Below are 25136 nucleotides of genomic sequence, written 5' to 3' on the forward strand. Positions count from 1 at the left end.
AACAAGATGTGGTTTTACTTTAAGAGGAAATTTTGTGCGTTTCGCATGCAGCAAAGTTGCAAATGATTCTATATATTAAGTATCATGATAGGTTAGTGCATTAACTTTATTCACCTTTTTCCTTTTTCTTGCGGTATACTGCATTTATTCTCCTGATAAAGACGTTGACTAAATCAGCTTTTTACGTTGAAACCGGTTGAGAAACCTAAAAGGGGATGTGTTCTTTTTGAATTTTTGTGTTCAGATCCACCCCTACAATAGATCATATGTAGTGTAGTAATTCTAATGCATGTTCTAATACACAAACAATAAGGTTGTTTGTGGTGACAAGTTGTATGTCCCACCGTTTAATATTTTACTGTGTTGGAATGTATTTTAGTATTTGTTGGATGTATGATTGACACTGAGTGTAGATTAAGGTATGAATGACTGACTGTGAATGAAAACAATTGGTATGGCTTTTACAGATTTTTAGGTAGTTCCATGCTTCCCTGCTATGCAATATAACTATGAAGTGTATATCAATGTGTGATTAATTCACCCTTTGAAATGTTGTATCATGTTAAAGGCATGGTCTAGTAAAATTTTTTATTGTCCCTACGGGTCGGCCATGTTTTTTTAAGCCTAAGTGTCTCGATTTTAGAAAACTTTCCTATGGACCTTACCCGAGTTTTCATCCATTAAACGCACGCGAAAACAAGCACCAGGGAGCCGCCATTTTCTGATAATCCTATCTTTTCCCCGATCGCCCTGGCTGACCTGCTTTTGAGGCACTAAATCAATTCCCCCGCCCCTGAGCCTGACATTATCAAAACATTCATATTCCCCGCCTCTCCCCGTGACGTTACTGTGCTGCGTAGGCAAACGCGCCCAGTCGTCTTCTGCGTGACTCCACACAGAACCCGGAAACCAACACAGACCAACTCACAACACAGCGCGCCACATTTCGGAATATGAAACTGTACTTTAAAATGAAACAGCAACACGGTACATTTGGTAAAGTACATTTATTTGACATTAAATGTTTAGAGAATATTCAGCAATTGACATATGAACTCCGGAAGCCATTTATTTTCTTTTATCTGTATCCGCAATAACTGTTCCGTTTCATCTTGAGTCACGCGCTGTTCCTTTATGGTACACAGGGTGTTCATTTTCGTAAAAAGAATCACTTTGGAAGCACGGTGAACCGCAAGGCTGTTCCATCAACTACGCATTAGTCCAGCCTAAAGGTTGATATGTTGCTTCTAGCCACTAGTACAGCGTAAGGGCATGTGGGCCCTTGGCGATCGTCCCATAATATGGTGATCGTGCTCCAGTTGTTGACACAAAGCTGCAGGTGTCTGCTGAAGAATCCATCCGCCGGTGTCTCAAACAGATGGCAGTGGCAGAAAGGGATCAAATAACTGTTATGAAAACAAAAAATGATAATTAGTCTCGCTAGCCGAACTTCATTAATATTACTCATTTTATTTATTACGGCCGATCAGAAACTATTTGCTTGCAAGGATAGTTCAATGGAGTATGTTCGTCTCTAAAATCAATGCGAAAAGTAACGAGATAAATCGAGGCCAACACACAATGATAAACAACAGTCTACATGCGTGAGGAATGATATGATATATGATATGGCATTTGTAACGCGCCTATACTCAAGTGTTTCTAGGCGTGACGAGGCAGGTGGGGAACAAGGGCAGACAGACAATGATCCTACTAGGCCAGGTGTCTTTCTGATCGCGCATGGGGAAGGGCTGTACATGGTTACTTGAATACAAATTAAATAATAGGGCCAGCTGGTGGCAAGTGCAAGGTAAATGCCGGGAGAAGGGGCTGAAGGATACAGAGACAGTCCCGTAGTGCAGGTAGGCAGTGCAGGGAAAAGTGGCTGGGCCAAGGACCGAGATCGGTGACACCAGTGGACCTGCATGCCCATGTGCCCACTACGAACAGTTTTACTTGCTTTTCCTAGCTCTTCATTCATTCATTTATTCATGCATCCATTCATTAAATCTTCATTCCGGTATAAAAGCGTGTAAAGATTTACTTACATTATATTTGAAACTTCCAGTGTGTCTCTTCGTAATGCAGTCTGTAAAACGGACCGTGCTCTTGACAACGATTTTTCGTATACTGACCTAAAACTGAAACTCGGTCTAGTTTCTGAATTTTCTGCCTTATCGTCTCTTACGTTATTGCGCACTCCCTTCAAATGTAGTTCTTTCTGCATGGTCCCTGTCTCAAGGTCAAAAAACAATAGACCCTTATACTTCCAGTGCGACTTGTGGGCCTCATCTGGGCGCTGTCCTTCGCATTCTTTATTTGCAACATCACGTAGTATAGGCATCTGTGAGAACTTGAAGTTTAGAATCCGTCTATGTAGTGCGCCTCAATGTGCGAATGCGAACTGGCTTCTCTCTCAAATGCCACGGCCCGCTTGGCTGGCGCGTTCTAAGTGCCCCAATTTTGTCCCCGTTGTCTGCAAGCTTTGCAGCCCAAATTGAGACATTTAATTTTTGGCGGAAGGTCAGGGAAAGTATAAAGTACCACAGGAGTTGAGTTAAAAGTGAGATTTATTGTTTGTTTGTTTTATTATTTGCAATACGCAAGCCTCCCCTCCGTAAACAGTGCGCAGCATTTACATTTACATGAGATGAGACATGAGAAAAATAGATACATACACATATGTGAGGTGAATAGAGAGAATTCAAAGATGACACCCAGCTTGTTCGCCACCCATGATGGTGAAGGTAGGGGTTAGGTTTACAGGTACACTGTACAATAACATTTATTTACAAAAAGACAAATTGTATTGCAATTATTTAAACAGGGATTTGTACTTCACAATCAGCTGTGCTTTGGGTGGGCATGGCACAGTCGCAATGTTCGGTGGCAATGGATCACTGCTCTGCACAGAAACGTCCAAAATTCCATATCTGTGCTTCTCTAACACAGCAACAATAAGGCCTTTCACAAAGTCGAACTGCATTTCATCATAGACTGGTTTGATCACCCATTGCTTACTTCGTTTTGAAAACACCTTAGTGTAGCGAGGCATCCTTACTTTACCCCTAGTCCTAGATTGTTCACGTCCGACATTGCTGTTATGGGCCAAGACCGCTAGTATAGTGCAATGTTTCATGTCCCAAAAGCTAAAATGCAAGCGCTTTGGCCTGTACTTTAGGCACATATTGTGGAACACCTCCAAATCTCCTGTGTGACAGAATTCTGTCAGTCCTCTCAAATCTCTTGATAGAGTTTTGTCGAAAACAATCTTCTCAATGGCTTTGTGTGTCGGTGAAGATGGAATCAACCACTTCTACTTCTGTGCCTCCTCTGGGGACAAAGGGCCATGTTCACATTGGTGGAAATGTTCATTTGCTGTCCAGCGGTGAACGTTGGTACAGTGGTGCATCAGTGACCGCCATTTTTCAAGTAGTATTTCCACTGACCCCTCACAAGTTTTTGAGCTCCACCAAAGATGGTTGGTGATAGAATGTGACCACTGCAAAATACTTTCAAAACCTTTTTTTTTCCCTGCAGCCAAGATTTTCTTATTGATTGATTTAGCAAGATGCCATACGTCAAATTGATGTTTAATATGTGGGAACTGCTCTCTCATTGTCTTGGCAATTGAAACGTGTCTATCCGTGGCTATGAGGTCGATGTGCATTCCCCTCGATTGTAGATATTCCACTGATTTTATAAAACCTAGTTTCTCCATGGCCACTGAGGATGTACATTGTGTTACCTGCACGGCCACTGAACTCACAATTTTCTTACTATCCATGTCCTGAAAGTGGTAGGTGCAGTACTTGGCAGAAAATCCAGGGCTGTCGCACTGTCCATCGCCGGCTAGCCTGAATCGTTTGCCTTCGAATGTACTTGCTAGAGACAATTGTTCAATTTTCCAAGCATCACTAATGGCCGGAAACAGATAATCACGTTGGTATGTGTAGTACAGCGCTTTAGAAATGAAATGGAGTCCCACAAACTGAAAGAAAGCCTCTAACTTTCTAAAACTGGAGCCACTAAAAAGTGATGCAGCTGCACACAGTAGATTGCCTGCTGGCAGTTTCCCCAGCATCGGTTGTACAGACAATGAGAACCTATGATTTAATCTACAGGCGGCATTTATTTTGACGTTACTGCCTTTTATTTGACGAGTCACATTAATCAATGGCTTCCCACATACTTTCCCTCTAATGGAATGCACACATTTCAGCATGCTTATAATTTCCATCGAATACAATGTATTTACTCTCTTTCATTAGACTGTCATCCTGCGTCAACGTTGTTTCGGCCTTTGACGTTGTGGAGATTTCAACACATTGGAAAGTAATATCGCTGATATCAAGTTCTGATGCGTCTATGGATGCTGCGGCTGGTTCATTCTCTGTCATTTCAACATCTATTACTTCAACATTGATGGGAGAACACAACAATGTCGACAGGTTTTTTGGTGGCAAATTTTTGGCGGGTGCAGATTGTGTAAATTGATCTGCAACTACTTCAGAGCTATCTTCAATACATTCAATAACATCTTCTTGTGGTGGTGCGGTCGCACTGTAGCTATGGTACAATGCAACTTTGCTGTAGTCTCCAAACACAGTTAATTCATGTTCTGGCCATTGGACATGAGCATCTCGAGCCTGAACACGCCTCGCCTCAATTAATAGTTCCTCCATAGTGTACACGGTCTGGCAAGCCACATCTCTCATTCGCTTCACTGTCTGTGTGTGTATAGTTCTGACACCCACGGGTAACTGGAGGAGAGATTGGAAAAGGGATGTTCAGTTTAAACACAAGATGGAGTGTAGTAGAATTGACTGGAAAAAAACATAAAATAGTCCCCAGCACAAACATTTTTTTAAAGTTATGAACTGTTTGTAACTAACCTTTTTTTGTTTTTTTTCCTTTGAAACTTTTTTGACTCGACCTTCAACATCTGCACGCTGTAGCTCCGATTCGTTTCCGCATGTCCTCCCTTCCTCTTGCGCTGCAACGACTATATTTTCTGTATCCGCATAGACAGCACGGAATGAGGCTCCATCGTCTCCCTGAAACATAATACTTTCATTACTATGTATCAAAATATTGTTAGCATAAAACACACGTGAGGACGAACACACAGGTACATCTCAATAGCCAAACACGATTTAAACATTGTGTGCAACTATCAAACGACAAGTATTCGACCAGTGATGATCTATTTCGATGGAGCTGTCAGTATCCATACCTCTGGCTCTGCATGGACTGCCATGAATCGTTGTATTGGAGCGGAGGCATCTGCATCTCCCTGAAACACAGTACCTGCATTAGTATGCTTTTCAATATTGGAAACACAATACACACTTGGGGTCGACGGCACAGGTACATATAAAGAGATAACCGCAAATGATGCATTGTCCAAAAAAATCAAGGAAAATCTAAATATGATCACATTTCATCGACTTTTTTCAACGATTCCTTTACATCTGCATCATCTAAATGAGATGTTGTGATTGTGGTGGAAGCTCCATCGTCTCCCTGAAACACAGTACTTGGATTAGTATGGCTTTCAATATTGGAAACCTAACACACACTTGAGGTCGAACGCACAGGTACATATAAAGAGATAACCGCAAATGATGCACTGTCCAAAAGAATCAAGGAAAATCTAAATATGATCAAATTTCATCGACTTTTTTCAACAAATTATTTACATCTGCATATTCTAAATTGGATGTTGTGATTGTAGTGGAAGCTTCGTCGTCTCCCTGAAACACAGCACTTGCGTTAATAGGGAAGAAAGTATAGCAAATGGAATCACGTTATATGATCACCCATGATGGAGCTGTCATTATCCATACCTCGTTCTGCTGAAGAATATCTATGGATGTTGCAAATGTAGTGCGCACTTCCGAAAGCTGTTGCACTGATTCGTATACTTGAATGTCAGGCTCTGCATCAAGTGCAGGAGTTGACGCTCCATCAACTGCCTGAAACATAGTACTTTCATTACTATGTATCAAAATATTGTTAGCATAAAACACACGTGAGGACGAACACACAGGTACATATCAACGGCTAACCACGAATGAAACATTGTGTAGAACAATCAAACGACAAGAATTCCAGCTCTGATGATGACGCTCGATGAAGCTGTCAGTATCCATACCTCCTGCTGTTGAAAAACATCTAGAAATGTTGTAGATGTGGCGGACGCTTCAGCATCTCCCTGAAAGACAGTACTTGCATTAATATGGATAACACTAATTATAACTGAAAACAAACACCAGTGGACGATAACTAAGGTGTATATCAATTGGAAAGCAGTAACCAAAAATTCGGTAAAATAATTACACGATAGAATAAAACTATTACTTGACATGCATAAAACAAGTATGTAGCGGATTAGCCTAGTAAGATTACCTGATACGCGCTAGAAGTGGTTGATAACTGCGACCACGTCAAGGATGTAGAATGTTCTTGCTTCAGATTCAAGGGATAGTCAAGAGGTTGTAAAGGTCAATTAATGATTGATAATGAAATGCCAATATTAAAAATAGCCATGTAAGCCGACAGAATACTTGAAAAATGCTCAATACAGCACAGTTCCCTGTCCCCATATATATATACATTGCGTTTGTGGGTTATGAAATCGAAAAAGAATATATTGATAAATGTCATTATTCAAAAAACTATACACTCATATCAATATCGAAATTATTACAAGGGATAGAACACCTACAATATCAATTAATCCATTCGGCTACCTACACACTACCGCAAGGCCGAAAGCTAAATCCGGACACTTGACTCACCGGTGGCGGAATGTGGACGAATAGAGTGAGAATAGCGTTTTCGCGCAATTTCCGTGTCGTTCGCCGTTTATTCTTCTTTGTTACCCAAGAAGTTGTGTACATGTCCAAGGAAAAGTGCCGTCTGCAGATGCGGTATCGATCACCCCTCTTGTCCTGTAAGACTTGTTGGACTCTACTTTCCAGCTCATCCAGTGGATATTCGCAATGTCTTACCCATTCTCTTATTCGATCCACAGTTTTCGGGAATACATGCATTGTAGTTCCTTCAGATTTCGCATGGGTCTTCGAAGGGCAACCGCTAATCGAACAGGCAGGCATTGTTGATAAATCTGAAAAGTAAATATCGACATTATTATACAATCTTCAAGAATAAAGATTTGATACAAAAGTAAATGAATCATACAATGATCAATGCAAGGTTTGTTTTGGTCGCAGGAACTATACCAGTTCATTATGTGCGGCTTAGTATTTGCATAAGTTGCAGAAATGTATAATTCATGTGACTGAAATCTGAACATGTGACTCGTCCCTTGGATGTTCTGTATTGCACGAGAAGGAAACATGCTTACATTATAGACTGGACCCCCGAAGGATGCAATTCAATGACAATAGACACAGATGAAAATAAATAGATCTATTGATAGCATAGCAATGGAAACTCAAGTCAATAGCAATGAGACCAATGAACCTAGCACTATTGGGTACTCTACTCGCAAATAGATAGAAATTTAAAAATCTGCGAAATATGACCAGGATACATGGCCTTACCTTGACCAACAAACAGTTGGATTCAGCAAGCAGAGCAGTATGTTGCGGGAGAATAGGTGGATGGCCACAGGTAGCGCACTGATGGGTATGCTCGAAGCGGTCACAGAAGTTCACGGATAGCACGACGACGAGCAGATTAGCATAGATCTCAGTGATTCCCAGGTAGCACGTTCAGGAGTTGACTTGCAAAGCACAAAGATGTTCTCATGAGATATATCGAGTGATTTGTAAAGTATTAGAAACAGGGGTGTGTTTGTGAATGAATGACGTATGTATGTCGTGGTCTTAGGGGGGCGGCCTGCTTCAAGGGGAGGCCTGCCTGGAGACACGGGGTCTGAGGAGACCATGTGAACGATGGCCCCTTGGTGTGGGACACCTTTTGAAGTGTACATGTAGTTTGGCACCTTGGCCGTTTGCGCCCGTCACAGCCCCCCATGCCAGCGGACATCCACCGGCGCAAACCGCCTTTGATACAGGGGGGTGGGATGGATGGCCCTGGGGCGTGCAGATAAGGCACAGGAAGACTGCTGAATGGAGACACACTTATGTGGATTGCAGGGGGGCGGCCTGCCTCAGGGGAGGCCTGCCTGGAGACACGGGGTCTGAGGAGACCATGTGAACAATGGCCCCTTGGCGTGGGACACCTTTTGAAGTGTACATGTAGTTTGGCACCTTGGCCGTTTGCGCCCGTCACAGCCCCCCATGCCAGCGGGCATCCACCGGCGCGAACCGCCTTTGATACAGGGGGGTGGGATGGATGGCCCTGGGGCGTGCAGATAAGGCACAGGAAGACTGCTGAATGGAGACACACTTATGTGGATTGCAGGGGGGCGGCCTGCCTCAGGGGAGGCCTGCCTGGAGACACAAGGTCTGAGGAGACCATGTGAACAATGGCCCCTTGGCGTGGGACACCTTTTGAAGTGTACATGTAGTTTGGCACCTTGGCCGTTTGCGCCCGTCACAGCCCCCCATGCCAGCGGGCATCCACCGGCGCGAACCGCCTTTATATCAATATACAGTATATCGCCTCTATATCAATGATAGTATATCGTTGCTTATCAATAACAAATGCCACATACCGGAGATTCTTGTGAGCACAGACCCACACTTCAACTGGTGTATTATAGTGGTCAAGACTGTATAATCCAATGGTAAATGTTAGTATAGATATATGTGTGACTTTTATAGAGACATAACCTACTGAAAGACTTTGAACAAGTGTGTTTTAATGCATGCATTATCGAGAATATGTTATGTTAGCTTAGATAGATAGTGACCACCCTGCTTCACAGCAACCAGACCTTCACCCATTCGGAGCACAGATGTCTGACATCCATCCTTGAATGGAGACACACTTGTTTCATTTAAAAAAATCGAGACAACCGTTGTTAAAATATATGTGGTGTTTTATTTTGTATCTTATTTTCATGACACAAAAATACAAGACTTTAAATATTATACAGGTCAGGTTGCAGCACAGCGAGAGAAAATCCCCTGTACTGACCACTGTCACTCGGGAACGTTTCTCTAATGGCACGAACGGCACAGGCGGGTATCACTCTTCGAACGTGGTGTCCAAGCCTCCCGTGAAGCCACCATGTAAAGGAACGATAGGCCACCAGCCTGTACCACCTGTGAAAAGGAATGGAACAAACTGTTTTTAAATGACCAAGATAAGTTTAATAAACTTTTGTTGTCAATGACAATTCTTGTAACTAATGGCATTTTACACGGACAAATGCTATCTAGACAATGCACACTATTGAACGACTTACATGCGTTACAATGATATGTAGATGTAATTTTGGATATAGTAGAAGAACATGAAATAGGAGTGGTATGACAAGCAGAGTATACTTACTCGTTACTCGGATTACGAGGACGAACAGTTGCTCGAAGTTCGTGCATAAGCACCATCATTATTCTCAACACGGCCCGTGTGAGGCAGGCTGCCCTGAAGTCTGGCAGCTCGGTGATGCATTGCGGTCGTGGCTCGCCTTCCGAAATGTAGGCCAGGCATCCCGAGTTTTCTCGGCAGCAGCAGTTCTCGTCCTCAGTTGGCATTAGCTCGCACCGATTGCATGTGCACCAGGTGGAGACGCCGTCCATTCGACTAGGCCCAGGCTCTTCATCTATTGATTCGTCCTGCCAACTGCCGTCCGAATCCCCATTGTTTTCGCGTGCTTCCCTTTCCAGTAGTTCCTCCTCGGTATACTCGGGCTCGTACATGTAGGGCATTATTGTAGCCATTGTGTGTTAAACAAACTAAAATAATTTATAGCGGTGGTACTGGTATCTGTTCGCACGGGCTACAAGCGGCGAAGGTAGCTGACCAGAGCACTGAAACGAGTCACAGAATACTCAAAGTAACACAGAGAGAGGAATGGAATCGAAAATCGGCTGCTGTGTGTTGTGAAACGGTCTGTTTATACTTATTGAGGAGAGAGGCGTCCTGCCATTTCCATGGCGACACGTCATTAGCTGAAGCGCAGCAAATGTTGACACGAGACTTGCTTTGGCATTGGGAAATGGGCGGTACGAGTCTGCTGATGACAGGCTCAGGGGCGGGGGAATTGATTTAGTGCCGCAAAAGCAGGTCAGCCAGGGCGATCGGGGAAAAGATAGGATTATCAGAAAATGGCGGCTCCCTGGTGCTTGTTTTCGCGTGCGTTTAATGGACGAAAACTCGGGTAAGGTCCATAGGAAAGTTTTCTAAAATCGAGCCGCTTAGGCTTAAAAAAACATGGCCGACCCGTAGGGACAATACAAAATTTTACTAGACCATGCCTTTAAATACATTCTGATACTACATTTGTAAAATAAACACGTCCTCTGGACATTTTTTCAGCATTCCTGTGTGTAAGGTCTTCTTGCGTCTTTCAGGTTCCCTTTACTTTAAGGGGAACATGTCTCAACACAGGTGACATAAAATCAATAATAACCTTTGATGTGTGATTTGAGTGAAGGACAAACCTGATAGAAGGGATCCCGCATCAGTAACCGCAAGCAGATTAACACTCTCAGAAAATGGACTGATGGAGCATGGCCGACCCACTCGCTGGAAGAAAAAGAATACTTGTGTTGTCAAAAAGTTTGCATTTGCACACAGTAATGTGTATAATACATGCAAACAGAGGCTTAGTATAGGGATCTTAGGAGCAGACAACAAGTAACAACTAAAAGCACACTGGAGTCTACATATTGGTCAAAAACATAAGAGATCTATCTTTCAGCAGGCTTCCCAAATTAGAATATTGTGCTTTTATACTAGAATGACTGATATTCCATTGGCTAATAATATCACTGTGACAAATCAACTCCGAGGGCGCTAGTGGTCCAGAGATGAATATCGGTTTCTAAACCATCAGTCAGCCCCACACCTCCAGTACACCAGAAGGGATCTGAACAAATTGGAAACACAAGCAAATTATAAACCTCTTTGTCCAATTTTGGTGATGTGGACGGAACGGGAGGCTCATCTGCGAAAGGTTGTGGATGGTTGGTTAGTTGCAACACAGCGAAAATACAATTATTACCCAATGATAAAAATGGACTGTCCAGTCAAGGTTGTATAAAAATATCTACTTTATTATCATCACAACAGACAGTTCTAGCAGACTACAAAATACAACCCACCCTGTAAAGGAGGACAGTTTCAAAGAAGGAAAAGGGGTGTATTCTGGATACTGACAGGACGGTATTTGGTATAATAAATAATCGCAACAGTTCAAGGATACGTGGTTTCAGCACAAAGGGAGGAATGGGCTGTAAAACGGCACTGGGGTCTTCAAAGAAGGACCAGGGTGACAGAACCATAATGTACCAGGTGCTTGTTGTTGACCTTGGTGCTCGACAGTGTCGAGTCAGTTTCAGGGCACTTTGCAGATTCTGTGACAATTTTCAAGATGGGAGACAGCAAAGCTGGATGGGTGGCTGCAGGCTGGCCTACACACTGGCTCAGGGTCAGCTATCACTGTCTCAGTGCTGGTCGCCAGTTCTAAGCACTGGTCGAGGCATCTCGGATGGCTTTAGCGACTGCAACGTAACAGTCATCGGTACAGTTGGTTAAAGATCGAGGGGCTCGAATGGCTTGAAAATGTCCTTTAGGGCGGACTTCGGTAGATGCTTCGTGATACACTCCTCATAGCTTCTTCCCAGGGCCTGTGTCGTCCTTTAAGTCAGACGGCCCAAAGCTAGGAGAGTGTTACAGGAAGCTGCCTTGTACTTGGTTTGATTTAGAGACTCTCTGGCACTTCCCACCTAGGAAGCCTGCTGCAGAGCCAAGCAGGGCACGCGGTGTGTTGGCTGGGTAACAGTTCTGGAGCTGCTGGAAGGTCCTCTGGATTTGGTATCTCCCTCTGTTCTCTGGAAGATATTTAAGGGAGGGTTCTTGCTTCCCTCTTGAAGGTCCTGGCCTTCCTTCATTGGCTGAAGATGTAAGGCAGACTGTACCTTCAGCCAGGGTCCAATGATGAGTTCTTGCTTCTTCTTCTGGTGTAGCCTTCCGATGATCTGTCAAAAGAGGGGCTTGGCCCTCTTTTAAAGCAAATTGGACCATAGGGATTGGTGTAGGCTAAGCCTGAGTGCTTTGCAACAGGAAAGGTAAAGGGGTGAAACATGTAATACTAAGGGCCTCATTACACGGAAGGCGGTAAACCATGGTGCTACTGGCACCATGGTTGCCGCCTGTACCATACCGGTACCACCATGGAGAAAAGGGGAATTACTACCCCATTCCAAGGTTGGCGGGGCGGTAATTCCCCCTTTCTCTATGGCCCTTCCCCATTCCCATTTTTGCCCCATATGGCATAATGGGAATGGGGAAGGAGCTAATTACGGTACCGCAAATTGCGGTACCGTAATTAGCACCAAGATCCCCTTGCGGGACCCAACTTTAACGGCTGGTCTACACCAGGCGTTAAGGTCGGGTCCCGCAAAGGGACCTCGTAGTAAGGCGGTAAGGGTTAACGGTCACTGGTACCCTTACCGGAGACCGTTAACCCTAACCGCCTTCCATGTAATGAGGGCCTAAGTCCCACCCATCTTCCTGTCTGTTGTGGATCAAAGGGTCCCTCCGGATACTGGACCTCTCTGTGGTTCCTGATTAAAGCAGCAAGTCTCTCTTGAAGCTGCAGCTAGACCAGACTTTCTGGTACTGTCAAACCACTTACTCGTACCTTCTGAATGGGGTTCCCCTGCGGGGATAACTACTGTAAACACACAGTCCCAGACATGACATTTCACTGGCCATCGATACGGAGGGTGGGAGCTGGCTTCAGGTTGACAGTGCATTTTGAAAGGCTGTTGGGGTTTCCTGTCTCCTTTGTTAGCCTCTGCCCCATGTGAGCCTGTTTGAATTAAACTGTGATTAGTATGTGGAGCCTGCCACCAACACGAAAGGACAGGGCGGATCCATGGAGTCTGTGTTAGTTAATTAGACTGGCCATGGCAGGGGGAAGGTTTGGTCTCCCCCTTCTGGAGATGCATCGTGTACTCCACTTGTTAGATTGTAACGTTAGATTGTAACTAAATATCACAGGGGAGACTGCGACTGTAAAATGTGTCCACACAGAGTACATGGGACTATGAGTATGTCGTGCAGTGAGTATAGGGAAATGTGTGCAGATTAGCCCCACACATTTTCCGGAGGTTGATCTACCATCATTCAATTTCATTTAACAGACACATTTCTCACAATCACTCTGGTTACTAATTGAAGCAAATCATGTAAAAACCCATGGGTATTAAAGAAGAGTGACATTACAATTTCACAAAACAAATGATTGTATGCACCAATCAGAATTGTTTAGAACTAATTTAAAAGCACAAGGATATGCTTATCAAATTGCATTGGCCATCAAATATTATTGATATGCTAACCTATTTGTACATATATATGATCTAACTCTCTAGAGGGACCCAATGTAACACTACATTTCAAATTCTACAAAAGATACACAAAGTCTAACTACAATTTAAGATTACCTTGTTACTGTTTAGGTAGATTAACTTACCTACAAGAAAGTCTGTTCTTCACCAGAGCTGTAAATATGTCCAAAAATATCTTATGATGAGGGTGTCTGCTGAAATTCCGTTCATTCTTATAGTTCACACTATATCAAAAAAGAAAAGTATTATCATCCATGTGCTTCTGGAGTACACCATTGAGACAGAAGCCCATCCTGGATTGTTTAGCATGGGTGTGTTGCTTTTGAGGTCATCCATCTCAATGTGATCAAAGAAATCTGTGGCTTTGATGATAAGAAACTGGGTCTTCCCTGCCGTTGACATTTCTAATCTAACAGCACACACTATGGTACAAGACATGAGGGTTTGACAGTGTCAGCTTCCGTATGACATTACTATAAAAGACAAAACCCTAATCCGCAGGATGGTGATGGGGATGTCTCTGCTGCGCTAGCATGCAGCAATTTTCCCAGGGTCCTGATATTCGGAGAGGAAACTGACTGGACAATTCCTTTATTCACAGACAGACCCAAAGTATGAGGAAAACGGAAACGGATCAAAGTATATTTTATACACTTCCTTGGAGTTGGTTAGAGTATCAAATAATAGGTTCGGTGGATGGATAAATGTAACCCCCTTAGTCCCTTAATGGCTGCTGTTAGCATAGTGTACACAGCCATTGGTGATTCTCATTGTGTGTGTCACATTGCTCTGCCCCTACCCCCAAACTGTGTTCCTTTCTCCCCTGTTACAGAGCAAGAGTGGATATAACATACAAGAAAGGTTGCAGAGCAGATAACATGCCTTTACAGCTGTAGATCCTCTCGCATGGTGTTTGCCAGCACTGTAGAGCAACCTTCCGTTACAAATAAGGCTTCTTCAGACTTGTGAAGACAACCGGCTTCAGGGCTTCTGAAGCAAAACATCTTTAGAGGAGCTTAACCATCCTCATGTGGCATCATTACACAGGGGAGGGCACTAGAAACACTTGATGACAGTACTAATATTAACACAGGGGAGGGGCATCCTACCCATATAATATAGAGAATAGAAAAACTTGCTTGATTCCTTCCTGAGTACTGTCCTCCAACGAGCTGGACTGGCAAGGATATAGACGAGTTAAATAAAAATGTACAATGTGTTCTCTCATATTTTGGCACAGTTAGAAAAGAACCAATCCTTTGCAAGGGGGACAATATATTTTGTGGACTGCCCTGTGGCAAAGTAACTGAATGGATTCTGGCAAGTTTTTTTTGTTTTTTTACTTTGCATTTTTAAAGCACTCACACAGCCCGGGGGCATCGCGGCGCTGTTACAGGAATATGTCTTAGTTGCGTATTCATAACGTTCTTAATACCCAGTGGTTAACGTACTTAATACCCAGTGGTTTCTAAGTGCGGACCCGGGGATCAAACCTTTGTTGCTTCGTGACGTTTTGTTTCCAAGGCGAGCATGTTGCTGATGAGCTATCCTCCGGGGATATTAACCTACTCAGGAATCCGTTGAGTGCAAAACTGTTAGTCTCATCTACACCTCGGGGGATGGAGCAGACTTGTGGTTGGCTCTAGAATGTGCATTCTTTAGGATTGTGGGCATCCCGCTGGTAAGGTGAGCATGCTTAGGCTCATGTAGATAAATATGCCCGGGATGGGTCTCCACTAATTGGGTGTGGTGGGCACCAATATGAGGATGTGATACTCACACCAATACCAAAAGCCATTGCCTGTTGTACAACTGAGCCCAGTACATAAATCAGCCTTACCAAAATAAACATTACATTCTGTGACAAACAGGATAGTATTTTCCAATAACATTCCATTCTTTGACATCAGCTGTAGTCATGTTTCTGTTCTCACAAAGAAGTCACATGAAATCAGCGGGTTTCTGAGACAGAACACTCAAGCTCTGGGCAGGACAGCAGGACATGATGTAGTGATGGTGTTGCGAAGGAGATGGTCCTAAGCCACCCCCCTCGCCGCAATTGAGGTAAATAAACCACATGTAAGCCAAGGGAGGAGACACACCCACCCGCACAGTACTTATCCGCACGAGATAACATAGCCTATGTCCCCACAGTGAAACACCATTTTGTATTAGACCAGACGGCATCTTTTACTAGGCCCGAAAATGATCCCACTGCAAAATTACAGATCTCCCATCCCGAGCATCTCACACAGAAGGACCAAGCCATCACCACCCCATGCCTGTTCTGTGTGAGCCTTGTTCTCACGGAAGTCCAGCTGTTCAATGTTGCAAATCTTTAGTATCTATTCCAAAGAATGTGTTCTGTGACGAGCATGGAAAAGAGTCAGACCTCAGCACAAGTGCCCATCCATCTCCACTAAACTGCCCATGCCTTCTCCACCACCAGCCTGTCAGGCCAGGGTCCTGCGGCCGGACCCACCTCCCAATGTCTTTCATGCTGAACCATATCTGATCCCCTTGCACTGACCATTCCAGAACACCCACCACAGATCTAATCTTGGCCAGCAATATATTTTCGTGATAACAACACACGTACTACAGGATTGACTGGAAGGCTGCGCTCAATGGGCACCTGGACTCCCCTATGAAGCAGGCGCTATTATACGTTCCCCACCAACCAACAACCTCGCATCTACCACAGTCTGAAATCGTCATCAATGATGTAATTGTCTTTTATAATGTGCTGCCCGTATAATTTTTATCAGAGAGCTCTCGGGCAGCAGAGTTCTTTGCTGGCATAATTTATATGATATAAGATTTGCTAAATTGCAACCTATTTCTTGGTCTCATTCCATAATGGGGTGTGTTAATGCATTTTGCATTATTATTGAGACATGTGTATGAGTGGGTGCCTTCATTTGGTGACCCCTTAGCATTATTTCCTTGAGATCCCTGTACCTTACGGCGAGATCCAGGGCCTCTCCGGAAAGGCCGCGCCCACCTACAGCCGACCAGTCCCAAAAAATGCATACGCAGAAGAAAATTGTTCTTGTGGGTTCCGGATTTGCAAATAACCCGTTGCTCGTTGGAGCCGGGTGCAGCCCCAGGGAACAGCCCAGGCGTTGTGGATAGATTGCGAATAGTGTCTCTTGGAAGAACATGGGCACGTGAGTATATATTGCAAGGGTAAGCAAATAATGGGTTATTTGGGGAACATAGGGCAATGCGATTGAAGGGAGCATGCAGTGATTGAGGGAGTGAATGAATTGGGTGGTTAAAGTAAAGCGTTTAAAAAAAAAGTTATGGCCATTATTATTTTTTATTAGACACATTAGGAGAATATAAAGAGGAAATACAGGAGCCTAGCTCCGACAGAGGTTGGAGGGTGGTGCCACGGTGCACTGTCTCGACCAGTGCGGAGAATAAATACGGAGATAAAAGTTGGAGCTCCATATAATTAGAGGGCTCAGGAACAATTAGAGGTTATTATTTTAGCTTGTTATTTTAACTTATTATTTTCAGTGTTTTGCATGCATGGAGGGAGGCCTGGGAGGGCAAACGTGATGTGAATGACGAGTGAGTGAGTGGGAAAGTGGGTGTTTCTCTAAGAAAAGGGGTGGGGGGAGAAATGTGTTGTATGTTTTCTGTTTTTGTGTCTTGTTTTGTTGGTTTAAAACTGTTTCATGCTTATATACATATTTGATTGTTCACAGATGCCCCAGGTATAGAGGACAGAGCATAGGGGAAGGGTCACTACAAGTATTGGGGGAATGATACACAAAAAGGCCAGAAGTCACTAGCCATGGGGGTAGACACCCAGCTGTCCCAAATCTGCAGACACCTCCGCCTGTATAGTGAGCAAATTAAAAAGTACCATGGTCAGTGGGTGACAGAAACAAAGGGGGAGGCACTGTTGCACGCCTGGCCTGAGCATGGGTCTTTTGATAAGGGAACATTAGAGCACCTATCCACATACCTAACAGCAAAATATAAAGGGAAACAGTTGCCAAACAGAAAGGGGGTGTTAGATTTGTGGCGGATGTTCGAAGAGACTATCATCACAAATAAGAGGGAGAAAGGGTCAGACACATCAGCAGTGGCGGGACGGAATATGGAAGAATGGAAGAAAAGGAGAAGGGGGAGGAGGGACCCAAGAAAATGTATCCATTACTTACAAGAAGTGTACTCCAATCCAACTTTTGTGTCGGAAGGGAGCGCACAAGTAACACCAAGCACAGCCCCACCACCACCCTACGACCCAGTGGCAATCAACCTCACCCCCAGTGCAAGAGAAGTTGAGGTGGCATTAGCGTCCACCCGAACAGAACTGGCTCAGTTACGAGCAGCACGTGAAGCATGGAAGTCTTAGTTACCTTCCTGTTACTGTATTTCTCCAGCATTGGTATCTTTCATAGATTCACATGCTTGAATATTCCCCGTCGTCAGACCGGGAATCCTCAGTGATTTAAAAAATTATTAAAAATGTTAAATATACACACATTATTTCCATATAAACATGAGTGTCGATAGCCCATTACGGTCTATGCGCCATTCACTTGTGTAGTCCCTCCACCTCACTTTGGTCCTTTATGGCCCTAACCAATGAGGTGGCAGGGCTTAAGCTCCGCCCCAGTCAGTCATCTTCAGATTTTGAACCGTAGACACTACAGCATGATTTATGCTGAGCGTAGGAGCAGCCTCTAAGGGAAGCGGGTGGGCGCATGTGAATCTATGAAAGATACCAATGATGGAGAAATACAGTTACAGGTAAGTAACTAAGACTTCTCCAGCATTGCATCTTTCATAGATTCAGATGCTTGAATAGAATACCAAGCAGTTAAAACATGCCCCATCATACATATATAGATATGCAGAAAAAACTTCTGCAAGCCTTTGCCATACATCAACACAAAGGTTACATACCCAGGGAAAGGCGGGAGGAAGGCTGATCCTACCTTATGCAAAGAGGTGGTGGAGCACTGCCTGGCCAACTACAGATTCTTTGTTGGTATCTTCTGTCAGGCAGTAATGCTTGGCGAACGTGTGCAGAGTGCTCCACGTAGCAGCTCTGCATATGTCCTTCAATGCTACCCCTGCGTGAAACACCACTGTAGCTGCTCTCCCTCTGGTGGAGTGAGCCGAAGGAGGCCTGGTGAGGGGGTTGCCTTTAGACTGGTGACAGTGGGTGATATATTGAGAAACCCAACATGCCAAACTTTGTTTTGAAATATGCTGACATTTAGTGCCGCCAGAAAAAGCAATGAACAATCTGTTGGAGGAACGGAACTCCTTAGTTCTCTGTAAGTAAAACTTTAGAACCCTTGCCACATCTAGTGAATGCAAAGTTCTCTCTGCATCAGAGGTGTGATTCTAGAAGAAATTTGGCAGGACAATGCGCTCCGTGAGAGTCATCTCTGACAAGACTGTAGGAAGGAATTTAGGATGAGTTTTCAGATTGACGCGGTCTTTATGGAACAAGGTAAAAGGAGGTTCTGATGATAAAGCCTGTAACTCACTGATCCTCCTGGCAGATGTGATGGCTATCAAGAAAGCCATTTTTCAGGATAAAAATGTTATGTATCGGCTCGTAAGGTGGTTCCATGAAAGCTGTCAGTACCATGTTTAGGCTCCAGGCTGGGACCGATGTTGGCATAGGTGGGTTAGTACGCATCAACCCTTTCAAGAAGATCTTAACAGCTGGTAGAGTGAGCAATGACTGTTTATCTGGATTTATCATATACGCTGCTATGGCCGATAGATGAACCTTGATAGAGGATATAGAGGGTCCTGCTTTAGCTAAGTACAATAAGTAAGGTAGCACTTGTTTGACCGATGCTGTGACTGGGTTCACTGATGATGTTTTGCACCACTTCGAGAAACGAGTCCATTTCCGGATATAGGTGATCCGAGTAGAAGGAGCCCTAAATGCCTTGATAATATCCCAGCAATCTGCAGTGAGATCCAGATTCATTAGCTTTCGCTGCTCAGGAACCAGGCCTTGAGAGATAGGCTCGCTGGATCGTGGTGGAGGACCTTGCGGTTCTGTTGCGTCAAAATCTCCTGATGAGCTTTGAGATGAATCGGGGGACAACGGGAGAGGCGTTGAAGGGTTGAGTACCAGATCTGCTGGGCCCAATCCGGCACTATCAGGATCATTGAAGTCTGCAGAGCACTCTCGCTATGAGAGGGATGGGGGGAAAGGCATAAAGGTATTTCCCTGTCCAATCCACGGAGAACGCATCTCCTATTGACCGATGCTCTCGGTACCTGGAGGTGAATTTGTGGCATTTCTTGTTGGCTTTGGTGGCGAAGAGGTCGATATGTGGATGGCCCCATTTGGAAAATATTCGTTGGACTTCTTTTTCGTTTAGTTCCCACTCGTGAGAAGTCTTGTAATCCCTGCTTAGTTTGTCTGTGTGGACGTTGTCCACTCCCGGAAGATGTTCCGCTTTGATGTGAACTCTGTGGTGCAATGCCCATTCCCATAGCAGTTGAGCTTCTTGTGACAAGATCTCCGACTTCATGCCTCGTTGTTTGTTTGTATAATGCATGGAGGTTGTATTGTCTGTCTGGATGGTCACCACCTGTCCAGCTAATAACGGGAGGAAGGCTTTCAGCACCCACCATATTGCCCGGAGCTCTAGAACATTGATGTGCAGTTGAGATTCCTGGGCAGACCATATGCCCTTGGTTTGGAGGTCCACTATGTGAGCCCCCAAGCCCGACAGAGATGCATCTGTCCTGAAGAGAAGGGTAGATGCTGGGGCCTGGAATGGGATTCCCTGTAATAGGTTTTGAGATGTATTCCACCATCGAAGTGCCTTGTGTATGGTCTCCGGTAGCTGGACGGTATCCTCCCATAAACCAAGTGCTTGTTTCCATTGGTGGTCCAGGGCCTCCTGGATTGGTCTCATGCGAAGCCTACAATTTGGTATGAGAAATATACATGAGGATATCATGCCCAGGAGAGATTTGAAAGAGCGTACCGTGGTTGCTACTCTTGTCTAGGAACCATGAGGTCACGTGGTGAATTGCTGCTACTCTATCTACTGATGGTCTTACTCAGGGAATGCTGGTGTCGAATTCCGCACCCAGGAAGAGAACTGTCTTGCTGGGCACTGGGCAATATTGTGTTTCGTTTATTGAAAAACCTAACCCTTTTAAGAGGTTTATTGTTCTCGAAACTGCCAAGCGCGTGAGTTTGAATGAGTTTGCCCTTATCAACCAGTCGTCCAAATATGGGAAAACTTCAGTTCCTGTCCTTCTGAGTTTTGCCGCTACAGGTGCTAGACACTTGGTAAAAACTCTTGTTGCTGACTTTAGGCCGAAAGGGAGAACACGGAATTGGAAGTGCAACTCCCCTATTGCGAACCTGAGGAACTGTCTGTGTGCAGGGTGAATGGGAATACAGAAGTAGGCGTCTTTCAAGTCTAGAGTGGCCGGGAAGTCGTGCCGGTTAAGGTAAGACGCTTTGCAAGGATATCATCTTGAATTTGATGCACTTGATGAACTTGTTGAATGCTCTTCGATCCAGTATAGGTCTCCACTGACATTTTTCTTTTTGATCAGAAAGAAATGGGAGTAGAAGCCTCTTCCCTTCTGTTGGTCTGGGATTGGTTTGATAGCTGCTTTTAGAAACAGTTTGTGAATTTCAGACATGGCATGTCTTAAAGACGTACTTTGCGATCGGTGGGAGCAAAGGATGGAGGGTGATCCAGAAATTCTATGATGTGACGTTGGTGTGTGACGGGGTGTGACATTGAGGGGGAAGACATGATCTGTCCATTTTGCTTGCTCTGGGTCTTGCCCTGGGTAGAGCCACGCCTTCCCCTCTGGGAGTACCTGCTAGAGGATTGGTGGTATCTGTTGTCCTGGAAGGCATTTCCATGCGTTTTTTGGTGATGAGAGGGATGATTAAAGCCTCTGAATTTGGAGGATGAGCCTCAAAAGGGACAAAAAGATCTACGGTCTTTGTCCTTGTCTTTAAGGGAACTAATGGCTCGAGCTGTGTCCGTGTCCGTCTTTATTCCCTTGAGGTGGTCATCGATCTTCTTACCAAATAAGTCTTGCCCATCGAAGGGCATGTCCAATATTTGTGCTTGGACCTCTGGTCTGACGTTTGGAGTTTTCATCCAGGCTTGTTTCCTCAGTACAGTACCATGAGCCATTTGCCTGAAGCCTGATTCCGCCACATCCACTGCTGCGTCAATCATATGATCTGAGGTAGTCTCCCCGTCCGCTATGATTGTTCTGGCTTCTTCCAGGAGATCTTCTGGTAAATGTTTGGTTAGTTTAGACATACATAGCCTTGCCCGCTCTGATGGTTAGAGAGGCTGATCAGGATACCTTTCTGCCCATGGTCTCTAACTTACGGCCTTCCTTGTCGGGAGGGTCTGATAAGGGCGATGAAGGATTGGCCAACTTATTTCTGGCTGCCACCGTGATGACAGAATCTGGCTTAGTATGTCCCCTTAGACAAAGTGGTGCTGTGTCAGGGGCTTTGTATTCCTTTTCATTTCTTGAAACCAGAGCAGGAGTGGATGAAGGTGTAGCCAATATCTTAGATCCAGAGTCCCATATGGTATCAAGAGGAGGGATGGTATTTACTGCCCTTCTAAGTTTGTCCCTGTGCTCATAAAGCACTGCCTTTATCTCTTATGATGTGACATGTAACTTGAATAGGTCTGCAGCTTTGCCGATAATGGTATGAAAAGGTACCAAATCGTCCGTTGGTTAAAATCTCCTGGAGAGTCTTTCTTTCTAGGTTTTTCAACTATGTAATCGTCCCATTTGCTATGAGTGTCAGGCTCATGTGTAATCTCCCCTTCCTCTGGGTCTGAGAAATCCCTGAAAGGATCCTCTTGCCAATCTGAGACCGATGCGGTCGAAGGCACAATTGTAGAATCTCGAACCGGTGATCTTGCCCTAGGCGATGATCTTGGAGATGGGACCCTTGTCGGTGAAGCACTGAGCGTCCTGCTTCTGGATCTGCGATGCGGCTCAGGTGAACGTGCCCTTTTATGTGGCCTGCTCCTGGAAGGAGACTCTCTTGGTGTGCTGTGTTGAGGCGAGATGTCCCTCTGTTGAGATCTTACCTCCTTGGGTAAGGATGAACTATTCTTTTCCCTATGACGTCTGTTGAATTTGTCAATGATCCTTTGTATCAACCCCATGAGTATTAGATCGTAAGGATCGGCGAGTTCCTCCATAGTTGCCAGGGAGGTGTTACGCTCACCTGGTCTCCCAGGGGTGAGGTCGCTCGGGTCCGACTTCGCCCTCTGCGCTTATGTGGTGATTGGTGGTAATAAGTGATGCTGCTCGGGACTGCTCCTGCGTGGAGAATAGGGGCGTGAGTATGCCAGCTTGTGCACCTGATCCCCTTCCAGACCCCTTCTCCCAAACCGTGGTACCTGTGGGATGCCCTGTCCCTGGAAAGCTCACCTGTTGATTAGTTTTGGCGAGCACTCCATCCTCCTGCTTCTGGCAGGGCCGCTTGTATGATTTGCCTGAGTTCCTTCACTGGTCCCTTGCATGTGGTAGTCCAGTCCTGCTGTGACTAAGCTACTATACTTCAGGTAAGTGTTCCTGTTTGCCTTTGTCTTTCCTCGTCTGTTTTTGTTGTATTGTAAAGTTTGTTGTCTTGTATTGCTGTCTGTTCCACTTTTGAAGTTTGCACTTTTGCTTTCTTCCCTTGCAGGTGATAAGGCTGGCCCGGCAGAAGCTGCAGAGCTCGAGGCGGCAGCCAGAGGGAATGAGGAACGAAGCTGCAGCGGTACAGTAGCTGGTAAATTGTTAACTAAGGGGCGCGCAGGGTTCAAAAGCGGGGCGGCGCTAGGACGGATGTTCCAACCATGTCTTTCTTCTTCAAAGGGTCCGAGTTCGTGGCTGCGGAGTGAGGTGTTGCGGCATCGGGATCAAGATCACTGGATGTCAGGAGATGAGTCTGCAGATGAAGCAATGAAGCATCGGTTCCTGGAGCTGAGTATGCAGGAGAACGCCTGGTTTCAAAGGTAAACTGGTCCAAGCGGCAGTGAGCGCCACGTTGCATGCAAGTGCAGAGTAACGCGAAGCACCGGCCTTAAGGATGGAGCAGCTTATATAGCTGAGATTCTGAAGTCACGCCCACCAGGTTCAGCCTGCCTGTCACACCCGATGAGTCAGCATATGAAGACCAGGCCTAGGGAGCCACAGCCGATGAGTCGTCACATGAGGATGTTCTCTGTAATAAAGGCTTTCAGCTCCTGGAAAGTTCTTGTAAAGTAAAAGCACTCCTACACTGAAATAAAGTGTTCCTGCTCATATCTCTATAGGAGCCTGGCGTCAAAGGCCCCTGTGTCTATGGGTCCCAAAGGGACATAAGTGAGTCAAGTGACCCATTGCCCCATCACTAGATGGTGTGGTTTTTGTGTTCTGGGGCTTGTGGCCATGACAGGAGGACTGTGTTCCTTGGGGGTGAGAAAAGGTTGCTCACCAACGAATTCTGTGTTTGAAAACTCCTCCTGAAGAATGATGTCTAGGAGTTCTGCCATCTTTCTTAAAGGAGATAGTTGTGCTCCTATTGGTTCATGAGTCTTCGTGGATGATGACTTCGCCTACGGATGACTGTGCTTATCCGTCGACGGGATCTTCATGGACGAAAGCTTCGTGGACGAGTGATGGGATTCCTTCGTCGACGATTGTTTCGTGGATGCTGATTTCAACAACAAAGATTTGGTCGTCAAGGACGAGGTTTGAAGTGTTGTCGTCATGGACGATATAGGTTTCGTTGACGGCTTGGTCGTCGACGGGCCATTATTACCACTCATAGACAGTGTTTTTGTCGACGATTGCACCCCCCCCGGGTATTTTGAAAATGCCTCCTTACCTTTAGAGGTGGTTTTATTCCTCAGCATACAGTTTCTTGTGTTCTCCAGCACCCAAATGGGATGTTTCCACCTTCCTCTTACTTTTATGAGCGGGAGAAGTACTCCTTTCCACTGAAGAGGCCCTTCTCTTTGAAGTTTGCCTCTCAGATTGTTTGCTAGAATGTACAGGAGCTGTCTTGGCAGATTCTTCGTCAGAAGATAGACTTTTGGCTTCTAAATGTAAAAGAAGTCTTCTGTGTCTGTCCTGCAGGGATTTGTTGGAGAAAGTCCTGCAAATGTCACATTTATTGATTTCATGAGGATACAGGCAGTAGATGTATTGCTGATGAGGATCCTACATGTAGACCAGTTTCTTCATGCACCTTGTGCAGTCCCTGAAAAGGGAAGGCTTTTTGGCAGTTGGAAGTTCAGCAATGTTTTGAGGAGAATTTCACTGGATGAATTTTAGGTGAGAAAAAGTGTTTTCTGAGCCCAGAAACACAGAGTAGAAAGAGCTTGATCAGGAGATCGCAAAAATATATATTTTGAGATATAAATATATCGAACAAAGCAAAATATTTCAAAAAGCTCAGAGAGCTGGAGGATTGCATCTGTCTGTTAGACAGTGGTGAAAAATCTGAAGATGGCCGACTGTGGCAGAGCTTAAGCCCTGCCAGCTCATTGGTTATGGCCATAAAGGACCAAAGTGAGGTGGAGGGACTACACAAGTGAATGGCTCATAGACCATAATGGGCTATCTACACTCATGTTTCTATGGAAATAATGTATGTATTTTTAACATTTTATTAATTATTTAAATCACTGAGGA

General features: G+C 44.9%; 1 protein-coding gene across 1 annotated transcript in view; it reads right to left on the reverse strand.

Annotated features, from left to right (window-relative positions):
- The window catches only part of NEK10 (NIMA related kinase 10), a 2768076-nt gene that overhangs the window by 2498660 nt on the left and 244280 nt on the right, over window positions 1–25136 (reverse strand). The window contains exons 5-6 of the mRNA XM_069648774.1: window positions 13586–13684; window positions 10545–10629 (exon numbers count right to left, since the gene is read on the reverse strand). Of these exons, the coding sequence (XP_069504875.1) occupies window positions 10545–10629; window positions 13586–13684 (184 nt within the window). The remainder of the gene's footprint in view (window positions 1–10544; window positions 10630–13585; window positions 13685–25136) is intronic.

The sequence above is a fragment of the Ambystoma mexicanum genome, chromosome 2q (genome assembly GCF_040938575.1).
Source record: "Ambystoma mexicanum isolate Mex_15411 chromosome 2q, UKY_AmexF1_1, whole genome shotgun sequence".
Lineage (NCBI taxonomy): Eukaryota > Metazoa > Chordata > Amphibia > Caudata > Ambystomatidae > Ambystoma > Ambystoma mexicanum.